This window comes from Corvus moneduloides, chromosome 3 (assembly GCF_009650955.1).
Source record: "Corvus moneduloides isolate bCorMon1 chromosome 3, bCorMon1.pri, whole genome shotgun sequence".
Taxonomy (NCBI): Eukaryota; Metazoa; Chordata; class Aves; order Passeriformes; family Corvidae; genus Corvus; species Corvus moneduloides.
In genome coordinates, this window is record NC_045478.1 from 111,066,743 (window position 1) to 111,090,546 (window position 23,804).

The 23,804-nt window shown below is 39.5% G+C and overlaps 1 protein-coding gene across 15 annotated transcripts in view; it reads right to left on the reverse strand.

Annotated features, from left to right (window-relative positions):
* WDPCP (WD repeat containing planar cell polarity effector) overlaps positions 1-23,804 on the reverse strand; it is a 148,848-nt gene that overhangs the window by 49,921 nt on the left and 75,123 nt on the right. For all 15 annotated transcript variants that reach the window (XR_004239099.1, XR_004239100.1, XM_032103525.1 and 12 more), the window contains 3 exons: positions 22,008-22,617; positions 17,771-17,959; positions 15,157-15,280 (listed from right to left, as the gene is read on the reverse strand). Coding sequence is in view for 13 of the 15 variants with exons in the window: in XM_032103525.1 (XP_031959416.1) it covers positions 15,157-15,280; positions 17,771-17,959; positions 22,008-22,617 (923 nt within the window). In the remaining 2 variants the exon portion in view is untranslated. The remainder of the gene's footprint in view (positions 1-15,156; positions 15,281-17,770; positions 17,960-22,007; positions 22,618-23,804) is intronic.

Here is a 23,804-nt window from a genome sequence, read left to right on the forward strand (position 1 = left end):
AAAATGAATATTGAAATAATTTACATGTAATCAAACTACACTGAAATTAAGTTTTAATTGTTCAGTATTCCATGATGCATATGCAGATTTTAAAGTATTCAGAATATCAATCAAGTGTTTACTTACATCAAGCAATTGTATTTAAGCATACAAAACAGATGATGAAAATATGTTCAATCAGCTACAGCTCCCAGAATTTACTGCTGGGTTTACACGATCACTTTTAATTCAGTTATTTCATTTAATATTTCAATTTAATAGCTCATTCTTTCATTCAATTTCTAGGCATCTTGCCCATTTCTTAAACACAATAATAATAATTATTCATAAAAGGAGCTGTTTCCTCATAAATTCTCATATCAGCAATTTTTGGAACAGAAATGGTTTTCATGCTTTTTTTCCCCCCTCAAAATATGTTGTCATTATCTGAAATATTTTCCTTTTAAATAAGACAATATTCAAATAAAGAATGACATCTGCAAAATGACTCTGAACCTCGTTCCATTGGAATTGTGAGCCAGAATAATTAGAGATTATCAGGTTAAAGAACCTAAAAAGTGTGTGGCTAGGTCACTAAGTGGTTGATTTAAATGGGGACAGACTGGTTTTCGACCAACTGTTGAACACAACACCACTGCTTTAGGCATGTAGCTGTATGTCAGCTTCAGAGCCCATTTACAAAACCAGGGCTAAAAGGACTTATATATTTCACAGGAAAGATTCCCATGTGTAATGATCCTTAAAATGACAGCCCTGAAATTCTATTGACCTCCAATGAAATACTTTAAAGTAAAACTTCAGTAAATTCTGAAGACTTAGATTGCTGTGTAATCCATCATATATAAAGTACAGTATTAGTCAAAGATTTATATCCTGCATTTTATATTGAATGCTGAAAAAGTGGTACTTAAGACTTTCTGGAGATAAAGAAATACATCAAGATCTCAAATTTCTTTAAAAAACCCCAAATAAACAACCAAAAAGCCTCACTTTAAACAAAAGTCAACCAAAACCTGATATGATTTTACCCTAATGAGTTCAGTAGGACACCCTATTTTAAATAAGGTGGTTGTAGAAAACTGAACGCAGCCTGAAGACCAGGAACTCTCCAAAGAACCTATTTTACACCTCCTCCTACACAGGCTCAGCACAGTAACTCTTCCTGTTTCCAAGGTACCCTGCCAAAACACGCTCCAGATGACACTGGCGTTCTCCCAGCAGGGCATCCACAGCTCCCTCCCAACAAAGGTTTGAACAAGAGGCCATGTGGACCATGCTTGGTGTTCAGCATGTCTTGATTGGCAGAACTTCTATCTGCTGAACTTTCACTGTAGCTTTTTGGGACACAGATAACCTCCTGCATTCTATTTAACCCCAACTGGTTGCTGATTTTCACAAAACTTGCAGGCATTTGCTTATTTCTGAGACTTCTACCCTCTGTTAAATTGGTTGAGATTCACCAATGATTCTGTAGGTTAGTAGGGAAGTGGCAGAAGGATCAATGGAAAGCTCCACCCTCTGAGATGCCAGCAGTATTATTTTGCCAACCTCCTGCTATTATGCCACTGTGTTTTTAGATTATGAGCTCCTTTGAACAGGCCACACAAACCTCTGAGGAGGGTTCACAGCCTTGTTACCTTCTAAGATACCGACGAAGAGAAAGTGCTGCAAAGCACACCAAAGGCTAATGGGGAAACAGCCACTGGGTCTATGTGTGTGTGAGTCAAGGGGATAATCTCCTAAAGTGTATCCTAAATTGTATTTTAGATGCAGGAGCTCTAAAGATTGTCCAGGTATAATCTATACATCCCTTCAGGCCCAGATTTAGCAAAGCATTAATGTATGGGTTTATGACCTATAATTTTCCACAGCCCTAAATATGGGTATGTTAAGTGAAGTGCTGGATTTGTGGCCTGAGTGACTTGTTTAAAAAGAAATCCCTTATGGAACCTTCCAAAGGTCATGCATAAATAGATCTCAGGTAAAGTCAGTGAATAACCATGAGAAAATACAGTATACAAATACAGAAATAGAAGTATGTCAAGGCACCCAAAATTTCTGTCACTTGAAGGATACCATCAAGTTACCTATCTCTGACCTAAAGGAAGTCCACCTACAACTTTACAGATTGTTGGAACTGAATGTCCTTCACTTCAAAGGGTACCCTCTGGTTTGAAGCAAGAAAGCGAACAAGCAAACCAAATTAAAAAAAAGAGGAGGAAAGAGAAAGCTAATAAGGGGAGCCAGACAGTATGACTCTCTGGCAAGAGAAAGCCCCTGAGGGCTCTAACTGGCTGTGAATCTTGAGGTCATTCCCAAACCAACCATAAAAAAAGTTAATAATGTTACCATGTGATTCCTGTCTTCTAGAGTGATATTCTGCTCTAGGAAACCAATATGTATTCTTGTGTGAAATAGTTCAGGTGACTCTGTCCTACACACTTCTCAGGACAGAATTTTGAGTCAGATTTTCAAGTAAACCAAGTTAATTTTTGAATGAAGCAGCTTAATAATAAGGGATCATTTAAACCTTTAAAATACATATTTAGCAAGAAATAGTCTGGATGTATGAAATATTCCAGAAAAAACAGTGGGTCTAGGTATAAAGAAAGATACGTAATTTATTTGTTGAGCTTTGCTCAAATTAATTATAAACCAGCACTACTGTAACACTCTGGAACTGCCTCATGCCTACACTGAAGAAATATTTGTTTAAGGATCCTGATTCTATGAACATTTATGTCACACACTTCCCATGTGATGCTGGTCATTCATGTTGGCTTGGGTTCTTGTAGGATGGGCCACTGAAGAGTATGGCTGCATCCTCTTCCTACTGTGAATGAGAATTCTTTCGTACCTGTCAAGTGCTCTGAAATTTTCAGGAGTAGGTGCCATAAAAGTCTGGATAGCAGAAATTCATTACTATCATGAAATATTATTACATAAATCAAAATTATTCCAATTTATTTCTTTTTAAACTAGATTCTGTCTTTTCTTGTAATCTGTACTTCCTTTGAATTTCCTACACTCCTTATTTCCTTTTTCATACTCATATTCCTTCAGAACATATTTTGTTGCCATAGCAGTATTTCCCTACCTTGCAATTTTATCATTGTGGCTTTCCTTCAGGTTTCTCTAAGCTGCAACCAACACCCACCCAGCAAGCACAGGCTTCCCCCACCCCCAAACCTCTTCATTCCTCCAACCTCTCACTACTTAGTAACTTCTCAACAGCCTATCTTTATCTTTAAATACAGACACACTCCAACATACTCTTCCAAAGTACTCTGGGCTAAAAACAGGTGTTAATTAAAAATGCTGATAAGAGTCAGTGACACCTGTTGTTTCACATTTATTTTACTCAACCCTGTCTGTTAAATCCTAGCCTTTATTGCATTAATTCGCTTCTGCTTCTCTTCTTTTCCAGCTTTATCCCTCTCACTCTGGTGATCATGTAAACTTAACAGTATGTCTTGAAAGCTGGATTTTATTGAGCAAACATATCAGCATGTCTACACACTAAAGACAGCTATATAACAGAGGCCCAGTATCATCGCTGTGGTTAAGGATGAGTTGCTGCCTCTATAATAAATCCCTATTGTATACGTGTGATATCTCTGCCATTTCGAGCTGCAGCAGATGGAAATTTGGTATTAAAGTTAAGATGAACAAGCCCTTTTCCTCCTTGGCTTTCTATGAGGTACAGGGCCAATTTTCCCTCATGCCTGACATTGGATAAGACGTGCTTTTTTAGTGCTAAGACTTCTCGAAGAAAATACATTAGTACAATATTTTCTAAAGCTGGCTGCCTAAATATAAATATCTACTTACAGAATCATGGTGCAGGGCCAAATTTTGAATCACTTGCTGAGTTATGGATCCATTGGAGTATATTTACTTTTTCTATCTAGGTTTGTCAATAGCCAAATTATTTCTTTATAATAAAATAATGCAGTGGAAATGCTCATAAAATTCCCACACGTAACAGCTCCATTACAGCAAACACATCCACAGAAGAGACAGACAAGCAATTCTCTGGAACTTTGTATGAATTTTGGCACATTTCTGAGGGAGCAAATAGAAAACTATTGAGTCTGATGTGCTTTTTCTGCACAGCATCATGTCCAGAACATAAAACAGAGGAACAGCCTTTTGCTGAGACTGAAGGCACTCCTGACATAATCCCTTATCATTAGCTAGGAGAGAATATTAGAACAGGGCAAGCATATGGTGAGACTTCCCTAAGTAGTCTCCTAGGCTCCAACAATTTGTGGTTCAGGGATTTGCTGAGCCAGAGGTGGTTTCTAGGCTGGTGTTCCTCAGTGAATTTCTCTTCTCTGAACCTTGCCTTTGAACTCACATACAATTTTATCATCCACAACATCCTGTGGTAAGGAGGTTCATATTTTAATTATACATTACGTGAAGAATCACTGTATTTTGAAACTGCCACGTGTTAGCTTTGCTTGATGACCTCCAGTTTTTGTATTAGAAGAAGCGGTGAGCAGTCATTTACTGCGCTCTTTCCCCCTAACACAATTTAATAGATCTCTATCTCAGCTGCCTCCTCTTTAGGTTGAGGAGTTCTAGTCTATTTAGTCATTCCTTTCACTAAATCTGTTTCATGCCTTTAATCATCCTGGCTGCCCTTCCTAAACCTTTTGAGTTCTACTATATCCTTTTACAGATTATGGGACTCCAAAACTACACACAAAATTCAGCTAAACTGAAGTTCACTGTTTTGCTGTCTAGTCCTTTTCTAAGAATTCCTAGTTTGCAATGTGCTTTTTGTACTTCTGTTGAGCACTGAACTATTTTATAGCTGTAGAGTTATAGGACCACATTCTTCTTCCAGAATAATGTTGAGCTCAGACTGCATCAGTTTACACATGGAGTCACACACCACTGTGTACAAAGTGCTTCACTTTGAATTTATTTACATTTAATGTTATCTTCAATTTTGACACTACGTCACTGCATCCTGTGAAGCCCTTTTGCTGATCTTCACAGCAGGTCCTATCTTTACTAGTGTTAATAATTTAGTACCATTAGCAAATGCTGGCAGCTCACTATCTGCTCCTTTGCCAGGTTACTTTTAAGTACAGATCTGCTATGCTTATAATTTCCATTGGTGACCTCCATGACAACTGACCATTTACTCTTACTCTGTTTCTTACCTTTTAATGAATTACTTATCTATGAAAGGGAAGCTTTCTTCTAATTCCATGGCAGCTTAGTTTCTTTAAGACATATTGGTGGGAGACCTTCCAAAAAGGTCTTCAGTGGTCAAACTTTCATCAGCAGCAGCTGGATATCCATTACTGACATGATTGCTGACATCAAAGAATTTGGAGTTTTGAGACATGACTTGCCTTTACAGAAATCCTGCTGACTCTCCCCCAATACGTTATTTGTCTGCATGTTCACACATTTTTAAAATATAGTTTCTACTAATTTCACTGGTACAGAGGCTGGACTTACAGGGCATAGCTCTCCAAGGTCTCTCCAGGCTGTTTTGAAAACTGCCTTAATATTTTCCATGTTTCTGTCCTCAGGTGCTAAGGTCATTCTAAATGTGAGGTTACACACCACAGCGTGTATTTCAGATGTTTTATGCTTTACTACCTTTAGAAATTCTGAATTAACTTTACCTAGTGCTGGCCATATATTACTATTATCTCTAGTTGATACTTCAGCTCTTACAAGTGTAAACCAAGAAACATGCCCATCCTCTCCTATCTTAGCCAACTAGTCAAAAGGAGATTTTTAAAGAGATCTGCATGCCTGTCTGCTTTTTGCGTCTTTTTGTAAACCTTTCCTCATATATTTTTTTTTTAGTCTATGTGCCTCTCTCGTTCTATTACAGAAAATATCTGAGCATCTAAGATCTTTCTGTTAACTGGCCAGTAATAATGTGATACAGGAGCTAGACATTTACAGTGCAAATCATTCCATTTATCTTCAAACAGTTTACCTTTACATGGCTAATTTAAGCTAATTAGGTAGGCTCCTTTTGTAGTTAATTGATAGGGATAGGCACTGAGTTTGACTCTTCACGCTTATCTGAGACATCTCCCTTCGATGGGATTACTCATCCTTTGGGTGCCCATGTCTTTATACTAACTACAGAGGAAGCCCAGATGAGCATGTAGGACACATAAATTCTACATTATTAAGGCATGAGAGGTGAGGTGCACCCCCAAGACACTACATCCAGTTACTGGGCAAACAGCTATTGCTGACTTTCGTTCTATATTTTCCTTATGGTGTTCCCTTCACATGCTCTTGGGTTCTAAAGAACCATAAAAGGCAGATCTGCATGTGAAGACAGACAGCCTAGGGCTGCCTGACTATTCAGTTAGCTCTTCCTGCAGGGCACTGGATGGAAATGGGAGAAAAGTCAGAAAAAAGGCTGAGGGAGTAAGAGAAAGATCTGATCTGATGAGCTGAGTTCACAACAGAATATTGTCAGGTGGTCCACATACAGTAAAGGGAAGTGTAATGGTGGGGCTCAGGAAGACTCTGAAGATGAATGGAGAAAAAGTGTCTTGGTAAAGAGATGAGACGTGAATTGATCTGGAAAGACTTCAAAGAAAAAAATAACTCCTAAATTCAGTTCTTGGTCAGGACCTCAAATCAGAGATTTTTGAGTGTCACTCTAAAAGAAGGTACTATTAGTTACTAGGTGAAGTTGATGGAGAGGGAGAAACTGATGACCTGGGAAGGATGATGCTGACTTACAACAGCTGCTCAAGGATGGATATGTTTTGTTAAGAACTAATTTTTGAGGGTTTTGTCCATGAAAATTATATATTTGCATTGTTTCTGCACTCAGTGTATGCCCAAAGCCCTTAAGATTTCAGGGAAATTGCACAGCTAGTACAGTAGGAAAAAGCCACCTTACGAGGGCAGATTATCAGTTACACAACAACACAACAGTGGTCTCAATGTGGGTTCAGCTTCTGAAAGTAGCAATATCAAAGTCAGATTAACCAGCATGTGGGAATAGATTTGGCACAAACAACATCAGTCCAGTGTAGCTATTTCGTGTTTCTTTTTTCTAGTGCAGTCCCATGGCTGGCGACGTAGCAGAGGACGGGATGACTTCTGGCACTCTGGGCCACCAAACTGCATCTGTTGGTGGCTGTGCAAAGTGGGTCCAGATTATAGCAGCTCTGGGACTGCTCTAAGTGTGTGTAAGGGGCTGTTCTTCCCATCCCCCAAGCAGTGTCTCTCCCATTAGGTTGGGCAGCAAATCTTGCCCAAATCTCTGACAGAGATTTGTCATGGTTTATCTTCATGGGATTTTGTTATCAAGCAATTATGTCATGTCATTCGTTGTCCCCCCACCCCAATATTTTGCTCATTATTTCTTACATTGTAATCATTGCTAGAGAATTAAATCCAGGAGTTATTCCTGTAGCATCAAAGTACCTGACTGAAATTGAAAACTGTGTTGGAGCTGATTTAAGAAAAGAAATCATTAACAACATAGGACTGAAGCAAAGACAGTCTAAACTTTTTCAGAGATCTTTAACCTCTTTAACTGCAAAAATAACCTAGTTCTGTTAAATAGGTGCCTTTATTTCTTGTTTCTAAAACAGGTCAAGAAGCACAACCAGGGGAATCTTTTCATGTGTAGTTCCATCACAGCAATATAAATTCTCATTTATCAGTGCGGTGGTAATATGAAAAGCTTTGGTTTTGATCGTTTTTCAAAAGATGACAAAAAAATGACTCTTCAAAGTCCTCTCCAGAAGGTGTGACTTTAGTGAAAATGCTACTACTGAACTTACTCCCGTAGAGATGAATTCTGTTCATGTGGCCACCATAGAGAACCTGACTGCCATCAATGATCATTTTATCTGAAGGCATAATTTAATGCCTAATAGGTTACCTTATGAATATAAAAGACATTCTTAGTCCTCAATCATGTCATCATTAATGTTTATACATATTTTGTGACACACTATGTACCAATATAATTATAGATTCTACTTCTAGGGTGCTCTTAAAAAGGATCATAAAAGCTCTTTGCTCACTCTGCCTCTCAGTTCCATACAGTTGGCAACAGATGGGATTGGGAACCATTCCTATGGAGCTGAGGCATTTTTTTCACCTTTGATTTAGGGTCCTATTTAGGATGGAAATACTCACAGTGAATATCTACTTTGGAGATTGCAGTGTAGTGATACGGGAACCTGCTTACCAAGGGGTAGTTAGTACTGCATTAGTGATGTACCTGCAGGGCAAAAGAGCTTTATTTTAGCTTTTCAAAGGCTGTCTTGGACTTAAGTGATAACTGTCTGTGTCCAGGCATCTTGTCTTGTAGTATAGCAGTGCACTTCAGAACTCTTGAATAGTAAAGTGATTCATAAAGATCAGTGGTGGCTGGAAGCAGGTCTCTCCTGATGCTAATGACCACTTACCTTCTCCTCTTCTTTTAACAGTGTTTATTTACAAAGGAGCCCTATCAAGTCCTGTGTGCAAAGTCATACCACCTGATGAATGTTCTGCCCAATATGAAGATAAATTTTTGCATTTATCCAGTAGCATCTTACACAGAACACTGGGAAGAATAAAACACTTCTGAGATTCGTGAAGGAATGGCAACAGCAAAAGTAAAAACATGGTGGAGGTTCTCATTTTGGATTCATACAAAGGAGAATCTTTCATGAATCCATCCAAAATTCTACCAGTGAATGTGATCAGAGTTGCACTTTGCTCTTGAAAGATGAAAAAACACTATGTTGTTATTTACAACAAAGCTTTGCTTTGTAGGGAAACATATCTGCACTATGGGAAAAAAACCAAATTACATTCTCTTAATGAAATTATCAGATTGAAAGGTCCAAGCAGTTTTGAATCGCAGTATTTTTTCATGTAGGGGAAAAAAAAAAGAAAAACAATCCTTAAACTGGGTACTCACAAACACAAAAACAGAATTACAAAAGAGGAAAGGGCACAGCAGAACCACGGAACTGTGGCTGCATCTTAATTCTGCAACTCCTGCGCTGCATTTCAGACTTTACTTTCTAGCCCTGCTTTCTCACTCAAAAAATGGAACACAACAGAGCAGGCGTGTGTTTGTGCCCGCGTGTCTGTGTCAAAGAAACAAGATAATTTCATGCATTAGAAAATATGACAAGTACAGTTTACGAATGCTTGATCAGAGTGAAGCAAAGCTATGAGTCAGCGATGCCACAGTTAACGAGTGAAAAATTGTTCCATCCCATTCCGTGTTCCGTACATGGCGACACGAGGCTGCCAGAGAGAGGCAGGAGGTGGCACAGCCACTCCCCCGTCACACAAATACATGCAGCAAAAGGGTGGGGGCAGGGAGGTTACAGCTCCCCAAGGCTTCCCAATAAATCCACCTCTGCTCAACATTTTACATAATGATATAATGCGTTATATTATTATAAGCAGTGACATCATAATAAAATAGCAGAGTGCTACTGAAGTGGCAAGGAACACCTAAGATACGTTTCTGCACTTGTAATTCAGTTCCTGTATTTTTTAATTATAGATAAGAATTTAGAGTGAAAATAGTTATTCATTCCATAAATACTGTTGTAATGGATCCCTGGCATATAATTAAGAGGCCTTTAATTTTAATTTTGTATACTGAACGCTTGTTTTTGGAGGTATTCCACATTTTACATTCAGGGCCTATACCTGCAAAGCTCTAAGCTTCTATTTTAGTGGAAGCTGAAGATGATGTGTGGTTTGCAAATTTAAGAACTTGGCTTTTATAATGATGGATACAAGTAACATGGCTGAGTCCAATATATTGCAAAGAATTTTCCTTCCTTCTAATTGCGATTGTTTCAGTCATGCTGCCAGTGTTCCTTTGCCTACCTGAACTTAGATGGAGCATCTTCTTTATAAAGTTCCCTCATGCCTGAAGAGGGAATCTGCCATCACAGCATTCAGCGTTTTCTAGAAACTGACCTCATTGATGGTAGAAAAAGAGATAGCCTATAATCTCCCTGATAATGTGAAAATGGATGTCTCCAGTTACTTGCAACTGAATATACAACCTTTTGGCCTACAGTAAAGAGTAAAATCACTGGCACATGATTATTACTAGGTGAGGATAGCCCTTCCAGAAAGGTAACTATTTCTCAATTCCAGTAAATACAGACACTCACATCTTTAAAAGTACAACAATAACTGGCACCTTTTTGGCAGACTCAGCAGGCAGGTCAAAGACTGTCTCAGCATGTAGAATGAATTAATATTTCTCTCCCCTGAGTTGGTCCTTCTAAAAAGGCTTAAGGCAGATTGGTGGGGCATTCAAAGGCAAGTGAGAGAGGGGGTGAAAACTTTTGTTTATATGAACATTTTTCAGATTTAGATCTAGAAACATTTAAGTGTTTTAATGTTTTAATCTTGTATGAAAGACTCTGCCCTTCCCTGTCCATCCCTGATGTGTCTGGTCTCCTCTACAGCCCACCACACACATCCTAAGCTGTCTTCCCCTCTTTTGGCTCTGTACTACCACTCTGCCCTTCTTGCAGGACAATGTACATTCCCATGTCTGCCTTCAGACCTTTGTCCCCAACACCTTGTCTTTTACTCATGCTTCTAACCCCATTTCCCTGCTCTTCCTACCAAACTTCTGAGTTCCTCTCCTTAGTTCCTTATCTTCTAGATTTAACTTCTGTGAATCTGCTGCTTGCTCTTTCTGAAGCCACAATGAACTGCAGAAGGCCCTACTCTACGCCAAGAAATACATTTTGAATATCAGCCACAATTTTACTGCACATAATTTAGAAAGCAATATTCTTCCTCCACTTCTTGCTGCAGTAGGGTACAAAGTGATCACTTTGCTTTTGTCTCCTCACACTCACAAGAGAGTAACAAATGCCCCCTAATGCTGCATCAAGTTTACCATCTCAGTTTACAGGGCTTCTGCATCCAAGTCTTCTGTTGTGACCAAAAAAATCACTCGGAAAAGATACATTAGCTACTTATAACTAGCCTGCAAATATTCCGTGGTAAATGAAAAAGGGTAAAAAAGTGAATAAATCAAATTATAGAATCATAGAAACTTCAAATATCCTGAGTTGGAAGGGACTGACAAGGATCATCAAAGTCCAGCTCCTGGCCCTGCACAGGTCAGCTCCAAGAATCACACCCTGTGCCTGCAAGCACTGTCCAAAAACTCCTTGAGCTCTGTCAAGCTTGGTGCTGTGACCACTGATCTGGGGAGCCTGTTCCAGTGCCCAACTACCCTCTGGGTATAAAACCTTTTCCTAATATTCAACCTAACCCTCTCCCAGCACAACTTCAGGCCTTTCCCTTGGGTCCTGTCACTGGTCACCAGAGTGAAGAGATCAGTGCCTGCCTCTCCACTTACCCTCATGAGGATGCTGAAGACCACAATGAGGTCTGCCCTCGGTTTCCTCTTCTCCAGGCTGAACAAACCAAGTGACCCTCCTGTCTGTCAGGTCACTGTTTTCCATCAACCAGGACCCCCAGGTCCCTTTCCAAAGCACTACTCTCCAGCCTCTCATTCCCCAGTCTATAAACACAACAAGGGTTGCCTGTCCCAGATGCAGAATCTGGCACTTTCCCTTGTAAACTTCATACAGTTGGTGACTGCCCATCTCTCTGATTCGTTGAGGTCTCTCTTCAAGGCCTCTCTGCCTTGGAGGGAGTCAACAGCTCATCCCAATTTTGTGTCATCTACAAACTTGCTCAGTATCCCTCCCAGTCCTGCATCCAACTCATTTATGGAGATGTTGAAGAGCACAGGGCCAAGAATGTCACTGCTAGTGACAGGTCCCCAGTCTGATGTCACCCTGCTCACTGTAACCCTTTGTGCCCCACCCATGAGCTCACCCATCAGAGGACGTGTTTGTCCAGCTGGGGGATGGACATTTTGTCCAGAAGGATCTTGTGAGAGACAGTTTCAAAAGCTTTACTGAAATCCAAAAGGGTGACATCAACTGGCTTCCCTTGATAGCTGGGTGGGCTACCCTGTCATAAAATGAAATCAGGTTTGATAAGCAGGACGTTCCTGTCATGAAGCTCTGCTGGCTGTGACCAAGGAGTGAATTGTCCTTCAGGTGTTCTTCAGTTTCCCCCTCAATAATCAAAAATCAAAATAGTTTGCCAGGCAGTGAAGTGAGACTGACAGGCCTGCAGGTTCCAGGGTCATCCTTCTTGCCCTTCTTGAAAACTGGGACAATGTTTAATGTTTGCCAGCTTCTGGTCAGCTGTGACCTCTCCAGATTCCCAAGACAATTCAAAAATCATGGAGACAGGCCTCACAATGACATTAGGCAGCTCTTTTAGTATTCTCAGATGAATCCCATCAGGCCCTGTAGGCTCACGGGGTTCCAGCTGGAGCACTGGAATGGTCCTCAGGGCCCCGTTCAGGTCACTGGGACCCCCTTACCCCATCGCTGGTGTCGATGACAAAGAGCATTAAACATCTTTGCTTTATGGCCCTGTTTGTGAGGTGACCATCTTCATCCTGTAACAGGCTGATGTTATTTCTGCACTGTTTTTTGATATTAATGTATTTAAAAATCCCTGTTTTTATGGTCTCCCACAGTTCTGGGCAGCTTCAGCTCCAGTTGAGCTTTGGCCACACAAATTTTCTCCCTACAGCATCTCTGTATTCCTCCCATGTTACCTGACCTTGCGTTCCCTGCCAAACAGGTAGAGGGAGGAACTCCCCATTTTCAGTGTCCTCATGGGCATAACATGGTGACCTGAGAAGGCAAGAGCATAATTCCCTTCTCACTTTTCCTCCTGTTCTGAACCCACAGCTGTAAATCAGGTTGGCAGGAGTGCCTTGCCTTGCTGGTCTATCACAGAGAGGTATAATAGCAGCAGCTGTAACTTTCATGTGCCTGAGTTAGTGAGCACTGTGCCTCCCTATGATCCTCCTAGACATTGCATCATGCCTGGATGGCATTCACTCACCCAGAACCATGGTTTACTGCTCTCCAACAAATCTGTAGTTCTCTCTGCTTAGCCTACATTTAAATCATTCTAGTCACTTAAGAAAACATCTAAAAGGAAATAAACACCAATTAAGGCACAGCCGCTTTAATGCAATAATCATCAGTTCTGAACATCATTTCCTTGCTTTCTATCAGATAAATCTCCCGTATTTGAACATTTAATTTTGTACTTAGATTATGTCTTCTGAGATAAGCTTTAAGCATTACCATCTGTTCTGCAGCAATCACATGATCCTGTCACTTTGATTTGGTCGAATACAAATCCCTTTGACAACAGGAGAACAGCAAAATAACACACATTTGTTCCAAAAATCACCACAACTGTAGATTGTTCCAGGGCTGCTTTACAGTGGGAAGTAAAAGATATGAGGTGACTCTTGTGCACATTTCCTACTGTGCCCCACACTGTCCAGGCAGCATTCTGACACTGAAGGTTCTTGTTTCAGGAGGATTGAGTCAGTGTTTCAGCTGCAGCCTCAAGGGCTGGCAGCTTAGTCAGGGCCTCATGCCTCTGCATGCCTACTAGCACTTGGAAGCAAATCCTGAGTCAGAGGGAATACACCTTTCTTTTGCAGATGTAAGAGCACTAGAGTTATACCTCTCAGCAATCTCTGAGGCATTTTTCCTGCATCTGTCCTCTGCAGGCAACTGGCCCACAGCCATGACAAGTTGGCCATTGCCACAACAGCATCTTCCCTGCTGGTTTCTAGGAGAAAGGCAATAACAGAGTTTGTACCCACTGTTGTGGCCACGTGTGTTAAGAAAACTCCAGTGAAAGACTGGTACATATTACACAAATATTGGATCATTCTTCTACAAGGAATAATTTCCCCACTGGAATCGACCTGTTTACTAGGAAGATGATTCTCTTCAGAATTAAAATCTAGAAGACAAAATATAGAATACTTTTCTTCTAGATTTGAAAAAAAGCACATTCTATGCTATCAAAGTAACTTGCTTTGCCTGTGCAGACAACGTATGAATCACTGCAAAAGGGTGCATTGTAAGTCTTCTCACTATGTCCATCTACACTCCTTCTCAACAAGGTGTTACAAACATTGTATCATTCAGCATTTCTCCTTATTTTCATCCACTGGATAACTCTCAAAGGGAATGTCTCAGCTGCATTGGTGAACAGGTTAAACTGCTGCATATCAATATCTATAATGGATTGAAAAAATACAACTGTAAACCAATGTACTATAAATTCTTGCTGAATTTGGTATTATGTCTCTCCTAATATCAGAGCAGTTCCCCTGTGAAGACAAGGTGAGGAACTTGGGGCTGTTCAGTGGGGAGAAGGGAAGGTTGTGTGGAGACCCCATAGTAACCTTCCTGAAGTGGCAACAGGGAAGCCAGAGGGGGACTCTGACAGGAACTGTAGTGGTAGGAGAAGGAGTAATGGATACAAACTGAAAGAGGGGAAATTTAGGTTGGATATATGGAAGAAATTCTTTACTGTAAGGGTGGTGAGGCACTGGCACAGGTTGTCCAGAGAAGTTGTGGATGCCCTGTCTCTGGAAATGTTAAAAGCCAGGTTGGATGGGGTTTGGAACAACCTGGGATAGTGGAAGGTGTCCCCGCCCATGGCAGATGGGTTGGAACGAGATGATCTATATGGTCCCTTCCAACCCAAACCATTTTATGATTCTATATCATTTAAAGACAAATTCAACATTGCATTTTCTCTTCTTATTTTAATGGCACTGAAAATTACTGGAACATGAATATGAGAGTTTTAAAGGTGGGAATAACAAAATTCTCAGATTTCAGTGGTGCAAAGACAAAAATGTCTTGGACCATGCAATGTTTTTTTGTGTTCTAGCATCTTTTTAAACTCAGTGTTTTCTCCAAGTTTGTAAGCTCTTTCAATAGCTAATCTGCAAGCAGTTGGTGAATATCAATCTCTCAGAAGCATGTTATCTTTTTTTCTATCAAGCTAAACGGGAAAGGGTGATTCATTTTAAGTGTATTGATGACAGAAGAGCTCTGAATAGCACTTTATCTGCATTACTCTATTTGAAAGGAACAAAGTGCAAGTTAAACAAACATTAACAATGAATGCATTTTTTTCAGGGGTGGTCCTCTTGGAAAACGTTAACCACATTAAAGTAGGTAGTTATTGAAATATGTAATCAATTTTAAGTTGATAGAAGTTGAAACTGTCACTCACCTGAGCAGGTGGTGGAAGAACCTTCTTGCGTATCTGCTGATGGGGTCCCTGTACTCCAGCACAGTTCTATCCAAGAGAGGCCTTGTTGGAGCATAAAATGTTCCAAGGCTTGCCTCAAGCTGTGCTGTGGAATTCAAACACAGCAGCAATGAAACAAGTGAATTAGTTTCAGTTACAACAGGTTGCTCATGTTTGCAGTCAGTCAAATTCCTCAAACAGCGATGAAATGTGATGTTGTTGTAGGACAGATGGAATTAAAATATGACAGATTTTACAAACACAAACGTGCATATGAACTTTGGCTTGGAGGCAGAGCTGACAATGACTTTGAGCAACAAAAGCTATCAAAAGGATAAAGAAGTCTATAACACATCAAGTTCTCACCAGCAGCCTATAACTAAAAGTGACTCATGAGAGTAATATAGCTTGAACAAGATCGTCCAGTAGAGATCAACTCTCAATTAGCTCAAACCGTCTTTGTCCTCTTAGGCAAACAACAAGGGAGTTCAGTTTTTCAGGGATTATTGTGTTAGGTCAGCGGGTAACAGAACCCTCTTTGTGATGGCCTTGAGGTCTAAGGAACCTCCTTCAGCCCACAGTTCTTTAAAAATTTTAAATAAAAGAGTCTAGAAACCCTAAGGGTTTGACAGCACATAGTGGTGGGAAACAGGATAACCTCCCTTGTAATCAATAAAATAAAGCCCTTTTGTTACACAAGTTCTCTCTTCTTTAAATACCTTCTGACTGCTATACTCCACAGCTCAAGCTCTTAGGCATTTTTCTACGTTTTTAATACAAAACTATAAACAATACAAGTAAAGATACAGTATACTTCTGTGTCCCACATGCTTAGCTGAAAGGAAATTAAATGATCAATAATATTTATGCCCTTCAACTTTTGCTTGAGAGTTAACAATGTAGTACAAGGTCTTATAGGCAGGAAAGGGAGAATTTGCTATATATGTATTTGCTGTATATTTATGTTGTTTTAAAAGCAAAATATGACCTATTGTCTCATTAGGCAGACAGAATCTCACTGATTTGCCGTTACTAATGTTTGTTTGAACTAGGAATTTCTGTATTTAGTGATAATGTTTCTTTACTTCCAACCATAGTTACATTTGATTTTATTAGGCTTGATAGCACTAAATGTGCTGATAGTACTGTGTTAGTTACACAGGCAAACTGTTAGTAAATTAGTTTCATGTTATCTCCAATCTAGATAGTAAGATAAGTCGGACTTTAAAGGTATTTTCTTTCAAAGCAGCAGTCAATTTAGATTAAAATAGAAAAACAAGGCATAGTCTCTTGCCATTGCTGTTTTCTTGACAGCATGTTTTGTACTTCTGAAATATTTCAACCAACATGGGTATGAGTAACTACTAGCACAGTTATACATTCATTAAATAGCCCAGCTTGATGTTGAAGGCAGGATAAAGATCTCAAAGATAACTGCCCCATTACTATAAATAAAAGGTCCCACTGGGTTTTGTTAATAAAAAAGAAAACAAATTACCATGCCAAATTTGTTAGACTTAGATAGAATAACTCCTGGATGGAATAAAATTCTTTCTGCTGTAAACAGTGTTAAGGAGCTGCATGGGGGAGACACAGACATCTGTTTATAATATTTTTAGAAGAGTTTCATAGTCAGCCCTTTTCACAGGTCCTTTTCAAAGCACGTTTTATTTAGAGTATATATGTCATGTTTGCAACACAGAGATTTTTTTAATCAGACCCCACGAAATGGGATAACTGATGGCTTGGCAGCCACGTAGGACACCTTGGAGTTTTTCTATCATCAAACACACCAGAATCCTAAGTATTCTCTTTTGCCACAAAAGATGCCTGGTCTCCAGCTGTCTGCCTGCTAGACTGGAAGATAACACCTTCACTAAATCAAGGCACTCAAAATCTTGAAGTCTATTGAGTTTCAAGATAGACAGCAAATCAAGAGGAAGGCACCACACCACGCTTCAGCAGAGATGGGGCTAAACCTAAAACTCAGAATTTCTTCTGAGGGACCCTAGCTACTGCTGCAGGGGGCTAGATTACAGTGAGGACAAATGCTTTAATCCTAAAGGAGGCAGCAGAGGATAGTGTATTCAAGGCCTTTGCATCTTGTAATGAAAGAATGACCCTTTGAAAGCACCTTAAAAAACATACTAAAATCTCTTGTCCCCATTGCAGGAAAACATCCCTCCTTAAGTTGGTGCTGTCTCAGCATGAATATAGCACAAACATTTTAATCCTGTATTAACTAACTCTTGTCTGTAACATAAGCTAAATTTACAGAATGTAATGAATAATAATAGTGCTATAGTTAATAGTTAATAATGTTAGTGCTATATACATCAAGAAATGCCTACAGTATATATATACTACAATATGCATTATTTTAGTATCACTATTGATACAAACTAAAATGTAGTCAACACATTGGTCCAGATTTTATTGAAATGACTTGTCTACAATGACATGTGGTTATGAGGCACCGTAATCTGGCTGACTGTCTGGATGTCTCTTTATACAGTCAATAAATACATTGTCATAATCCATACACGAATTACCAAGACACCACAAAAACGCATTAGAAATATAAACAGTCTCTTACCTTCTCTGGCTGGTGTAAGCTTTTGTTTAAGGAGGTGGTTGCAAATGGCACTCAGGCAGATAAAGCACTGCTGACCCATCGTGTTCCAGTTCATGGTGCTCAGGACATTAATTGCCTCCTGTATCTCATCATAACGAATGTACTGGTGGATGATTTCCACAGGGCCCAGTTGTCCTCTTGTGATCACACCTTCAATAAGAAATATTACAACCAGAGATAATGGGTTTATACTTTTACACAGAATATGTAAAACAGTAGCTGACTCCTTTTCGGAACAGTTAAAAATAATTGCTATAATTGAAAATTAAGTTGATGGGTTTCAGTATCGAATTTTTTATATGAGATAGCACCTTACTATTTTGGTATACTTAGACTGAGGGTGCTGGACAGCAGACAAAAATCATCAGTGAACTTCATATATGGATGTTGAATGAATGTAGCCAAAAGTCACAGGTGACAACATCACGAAATGAAGTTCAGCTTAGACAAAGTAGAACAAGTTTATTTGCAGTTTATCACTATTGTAAGGTAGGCAATAAATTCACTTTCATAGCATCTCCCTCCTGTAGGAAGTACTGCTGGACAACACTAAACCCCAGCATTTGTCTCCCACAGATGTATCTATGCATACAAGTGTAGAGCAGCTCCAACCTCAAAGCAATTCTTACTCAATTACTCTCCACATTGCAGCTGCTCTGGAACTTCCTTCTAGCTTCGCAATACTAAGTGGAGCATTTTTTCCGTGGGGATACCACGGAAGTTATCAACATCTTAATATTACAGACCTTTGAAACCAAGAACAAGTTGCACATGAAACCAAGAACAAGTTTGCCACAAGAATGTTTCTTGACTTGTAGATGTCAGCTTCTAAACAGAAAAGATGACTGAAAAGCTGCAGGAAGTAATGTTCTTTATTGTCTCTGACTAACCACATGATCATAGGCATAGGCCACGCGTGGCATTTTAGCAAGTTCTGCTCACTTTGGGTCGCTCTGATAGAGTATTTTATCAGTACTCCTCCAAATATTAGAAAGAGACCAGAATAAATATACTGTTTCTCTCTCTTTAAATAAAAACATAGTTGTTTTTTTTAATTTTTTCAATTTACATTCTGATTGTTGAAACTAAACATATGGAAAAAGTTCTGATGAGAAAGGGAACAAGCTGAATTTTGACACTGGTATTAAAACCATAGAACTGGCTGGGGAAAACAAAGCCTGATAACAGAGAAAAGCAGACCTGTTATATATAAAACATACCTCACAAAACTTTCAAAAATGTGAACACTGTTTGTGATGCAAAATAAGAAGTGAGAAAAAAAAAGTGGAGGAAAACATCTGACTATAGCTTGAGAAGAAGTAACCTGCTGAGAACTTGAATATACAGAACTGATGTTTTTGAGGAAAAACCTTACATATTTGTAACAAGGAAGTACTTAATTTTTTTGGGCATAATTAAAGAAAGGCTCTCTATCATATTTCACCTGATATTTGTACGTATTAAAGCCTATGGACACTGGGTAACAGACATGTTCTACTTGTTAATATTTAATAGTTATGGAAGACTTTATTCTTCCTACCTAAATGTTTAGTGTTTTTAAAGTATTACAGGAGCTGGGCAATCTCCACATTAACCTCTCAGTGAAGATGAAAATATTTATTTTTATATTAACTAAATATAATAATATATTTAAAATGCCTTTAGAGGCCAGCAATTCTGAACCACTGGCACCAGTACCATGTTTGGCATTATCTGAGATCCGACATCAATGACAAGAAGCCGCTTTTTGAAATGAGTCTGGCATTAGACACCAAAAATATTTGTCATTAGTGTTTGAGGGTATATTTGACTTTTTCCTGAAATAAATCTGCATAGACAGCACAATGGAGATTCACAGCACTATGGTCCAAAACCATAATGTAGCTGGTAGTTAAAAATATATTTGCCTATTCTCACTGAGACAGTTCCTTAACAGACTTCTGTGGGAAACAATTCCAAACCATGTATTGCTTATGGATTTTCTTTCAGTCCTGAAAACTTGTCTGGGTCTTGTTGTCATGAGCTCCTAAATTTTTGCTATAATTTATTAATGCATTAAATTAATTTATTTATTTATTCTGCCTTATTTCTTAAACAGCAGAAACCTAAAAACTGCTGAGACTGTGAAGAGGGAATCACTAACCACCAGTGTTCCCATGGCATTGTGGCAAATGGAGGAGATGAGGTGTAAAGCTGAACACCAGGATGAAATAGAGAGCAGCGCATTTTTGCACGATGGACTACAAGGAGGGAGAGAGGGAAGAAGGGAGAGAGCTTTGCCTTCTTCCTAGAAGAGATTTTACAGTAATTATACAGAATGAATTTTAAAATGTGATAACTTTCAGCTGCAGAGGTCAACATCTTCCCATTTGGATGCTTGACTTCTCCTGGGTGGTGCGCTTCCAGGCAACCTGCTTGGGAAAAAGAGGTGACAGCCAACTCACTGCCTAATTGATTTAGGAACGGTGCCCAGGGAGACAGTCCAATTAAGTTTACAAGCTGGCAATTAGCAGGAAAGGCCTCTAAATCCCTGTACTGAGAGCCTGCTTGCCTTGGTAAGAACATAAATGTGCTAAAGATAGCAAGGGGAAAGCTGTGCTTTGTGGAAAGCTGTTGTGAGAAAACCTCACCAGGGAGGACTGAAGAAAAGCAAGGTAGAGGTGGGTAGAGTGCCTCTTGCTCAACTCCATCCCAGCCAAATCAGGACAGAGATAATTTAGAGGGTTTGTTTTTTTGTAAAATGGCCAACATGCACAAAACCATCAAACAGCTGTTATAATTAGTGTTCTGGGGTACTCTGTAACTATTAAACCTGTCATTGAACTTATTGCAGCGAATAAGTGCAAAATAAATGGTAACCTGTAAACGGGTTTTTAAATAGTTTTTTTAGATAATAGCAATATTCTGGATCAGCTTTTTAAAAAGTACACAACTGTAAGTCAATCTAATATTTTTTTGTTGCTAACATCCTTCTTGCAGTGGCACACTTGGTTAAATTTTTTAATTCAGTCTTTCAAATTTTTAGGTCTGTGGTAATTTTAGACAGATTTTTCCCCACAGAAGTACGTGTATATCTCATTAAGTAAAGAAATAAAGTAGATTTTCAAATCTTACTATCACCCAGGTTGTTATTTTGAGTCTTTTGGAGTGCTGTTTTTGTTTTTGATTTTTTTTATAAAAGAGGTTTCTTCCTAATCTCAATAGCTTTATACAAAAGAATCATTAAAAACTCCCATGAAGATCTACAGAAGTAATCCTGTTTTCTTGGACAGACAATGGGCAAAATGCTGAAATTTTCCAGGATGGCTGTCTGCCCTGCTGAAACACAGGCTTGGGAGTCAGAGGGTTTAAGCATGATTGTTTTTTCAGCTCTCACAATGGGCTCGCACCACTGTAACTTGCCTGACTTGAATGAAATGAATACAGTTCTCACTGATGAGCCACTGCAGGGGTTTTATTCTTAATTCAGCCACTGTGTAACTCTTGGAAAGCCATTTAGGTTTCCTTTACTGCTTCTTGTTTTTCTGCTTGTAAAAGGAAGTTAGTTGTGGTTTTACTCTTTAAAGTCTATTTACACCTAAAATGAGAAGTGTTATATAAATTCTAAAATTAGCATTATTACTTCTTCTATTCACAAGTCCTTGCAAATTAATTGAGAGACCAAACTGCTCTGAAGGTCATGAAAATTCTCCTTCTTCTGTGGAAAGTCTTCAAAGGAAGAAAAGGTGCAATTTCATGTACTGAAGCCAGGAAGAACAGAATATTGGACAAATATACATCATACATGCAAAAAAAAAAATTCGGTAAGGAAAATAGCATTACTATTCTATTATTAAATATAGCTTATTTTAACTTGTAAGGGTTATTACTACAGAATGAATACAATTCCTAAAATTATATGCCACCGATTAAATGAAATTTCCAGATGAAAAATTGTTATGCTTTATTGAAGTAGTGAGGAATATTATGGGATGCTGATTAGACAGCAGATCAGGGTCCTATTCTGTCAGACCCTGTATGAAAAGGTATAAAGTTATTGTGAAGCATAAAGAACTCCTTGGTATCTTCAAGTATCTTTGGAACAATCTGCTTTCAAGACTATGGTCTCATATATCTAAAATTAGGATGTTCCAAACCTTATGGGGTACAGATGTTTCTTTGACAGCTCAAGGTTCAACATATGTGCTTGGTAACTTACCAAGTTTAAACTGAAGTACTCCCAAGGGTCCTTTGTCAAATCTAACCAACAAAAGGTCGTGAATATCCATGCTGTTGGGGTTGGGAAATGCAACTGGTAGAGCAGCCCACTGGATCTGGATGAGGCTGGTGGGCACTTCACAGTGTTTACTGAATTGCAGAGTTGCCTCAGGTGAATAGTCCTGTGCCAAGAGCTGAATTTTAATTGGGGACAGTGCTGTGTCAAAAAGCTGCAGCTCCCCTTGAGAGCTGCCGACCACCAGCACGGCTCCGGAGGGGTGGTAGGTTATTACAGCAGGGAGCAGCTCTGCTTGGGCCAACAGAGTCACTTGGTTGTAGGCTTCGTACAGAACTACTGACGAGTCTTCACAGCCTAGCACCAGTTTGTCTTCCGTCACATCTCTGCAGCAGCTGATGGCCCTGGCTCGCAGCGGGATCCTGGTGACGGTGGTGCACTGGATTCTGTTCCGGACACACTTGTAGACGCAGCTGTCGGCCATGGGCTCCTTGGCTGAGGACACCGAGTGCTCCACCGTCAGCACCTGCTCGGGCTGGACAGAGCTGAACCTGGCATCGAGGGGGTCCCACTCCGTGCGGACATAGCTCAGCACCTGGCAAAAATCCAAAGCCTTTTTGGTACTCATTGTAGTGATTTACTCTTAAAAATAGACTGCTGCAAATGCGCTTTCATGTGGGTCAGTCACAAACAGGCATTCTTGAAACGGAGCTCTGAAGTCTACTCTTTGAACATTGAAAAGTTTAATTCATTTGATAAAAAGAACTCTGCAATAGACTTTGAGCCATATTCGTTTGTCTGGACCAATGTAACAGGTTAGCAGAACAGAAGATAAAAGAGGGGATGGTCCTAACAGTGATGTTAAGAGGAGAAAGGAGCAGATGACTGATATAAAAGAATAACTAACTATTCACAAGGGGGGTGGGGTAAAAATCCCAAAATTCCAGGGAAAATCTATAGTAAGTTACTCTGAGCATCGAGCATTTTTGATCATTTGCTCTGGGCCATGGTAACAGAAAATATTACACTGTAGTGGTAGAAACAATGGCAGGTTAAAACAGCACCTGCTATACATTGCCAAATGAGTAGGTGGTACATGTTCTTCGGTGCCATACAGTTTTAGATGAAGAAAAAATGAATTTCTGATAGCAGAAAAGGGGGAACCATTATGGGGTACTTGATAGTTAAAGGGAGGAGGAACACAAAGGCAGAATGTGATAAAAAGACAGCAGCTGGCAAACAGCAAGAATCTGTAGTGTGAAACATGGGAAGTACCCTTAAGTGGTGGAGGCAGCAGTGGAGACGGCTGAAGATTCATGTACTATGATAAATAGGTTTGAATGAGAGCTGTTGTACAGGATTTGAGCAGGGAAACCATGGGAGAAAAACCAGCTGTAATTAAGTTACAGATGAGCTTATGAAAAGCTATTTCATAAAAAATAGAGAGAAAACCTGTGTCTTTAGAAGAATGACAGTAGTGGAAGTCAGTCAGAAACTTGCTGGTGTTTGTTCATGCAGAAATAAAGACTGAAAGGAAAATGTGAACCTGAGCCGAACCTGCCCTCAGGTATTCGCACAACAATCTCCACACTGTAAATTAAAGCTGCTGACCTGCCACAACTTTTGGAAGCCCCTTGAGTCCAGGTGGTATGAAAGCACAGAAAGGGTAAAAAATGTGATTAAAAGGTAGAGAGAGGGTGAGGAAGGAAATCTAAAAACTTCAGGTTGAAAACAGAAAGGCACACATAATGGTAGAGCAATTTAAATTTGATTTCCACAGAT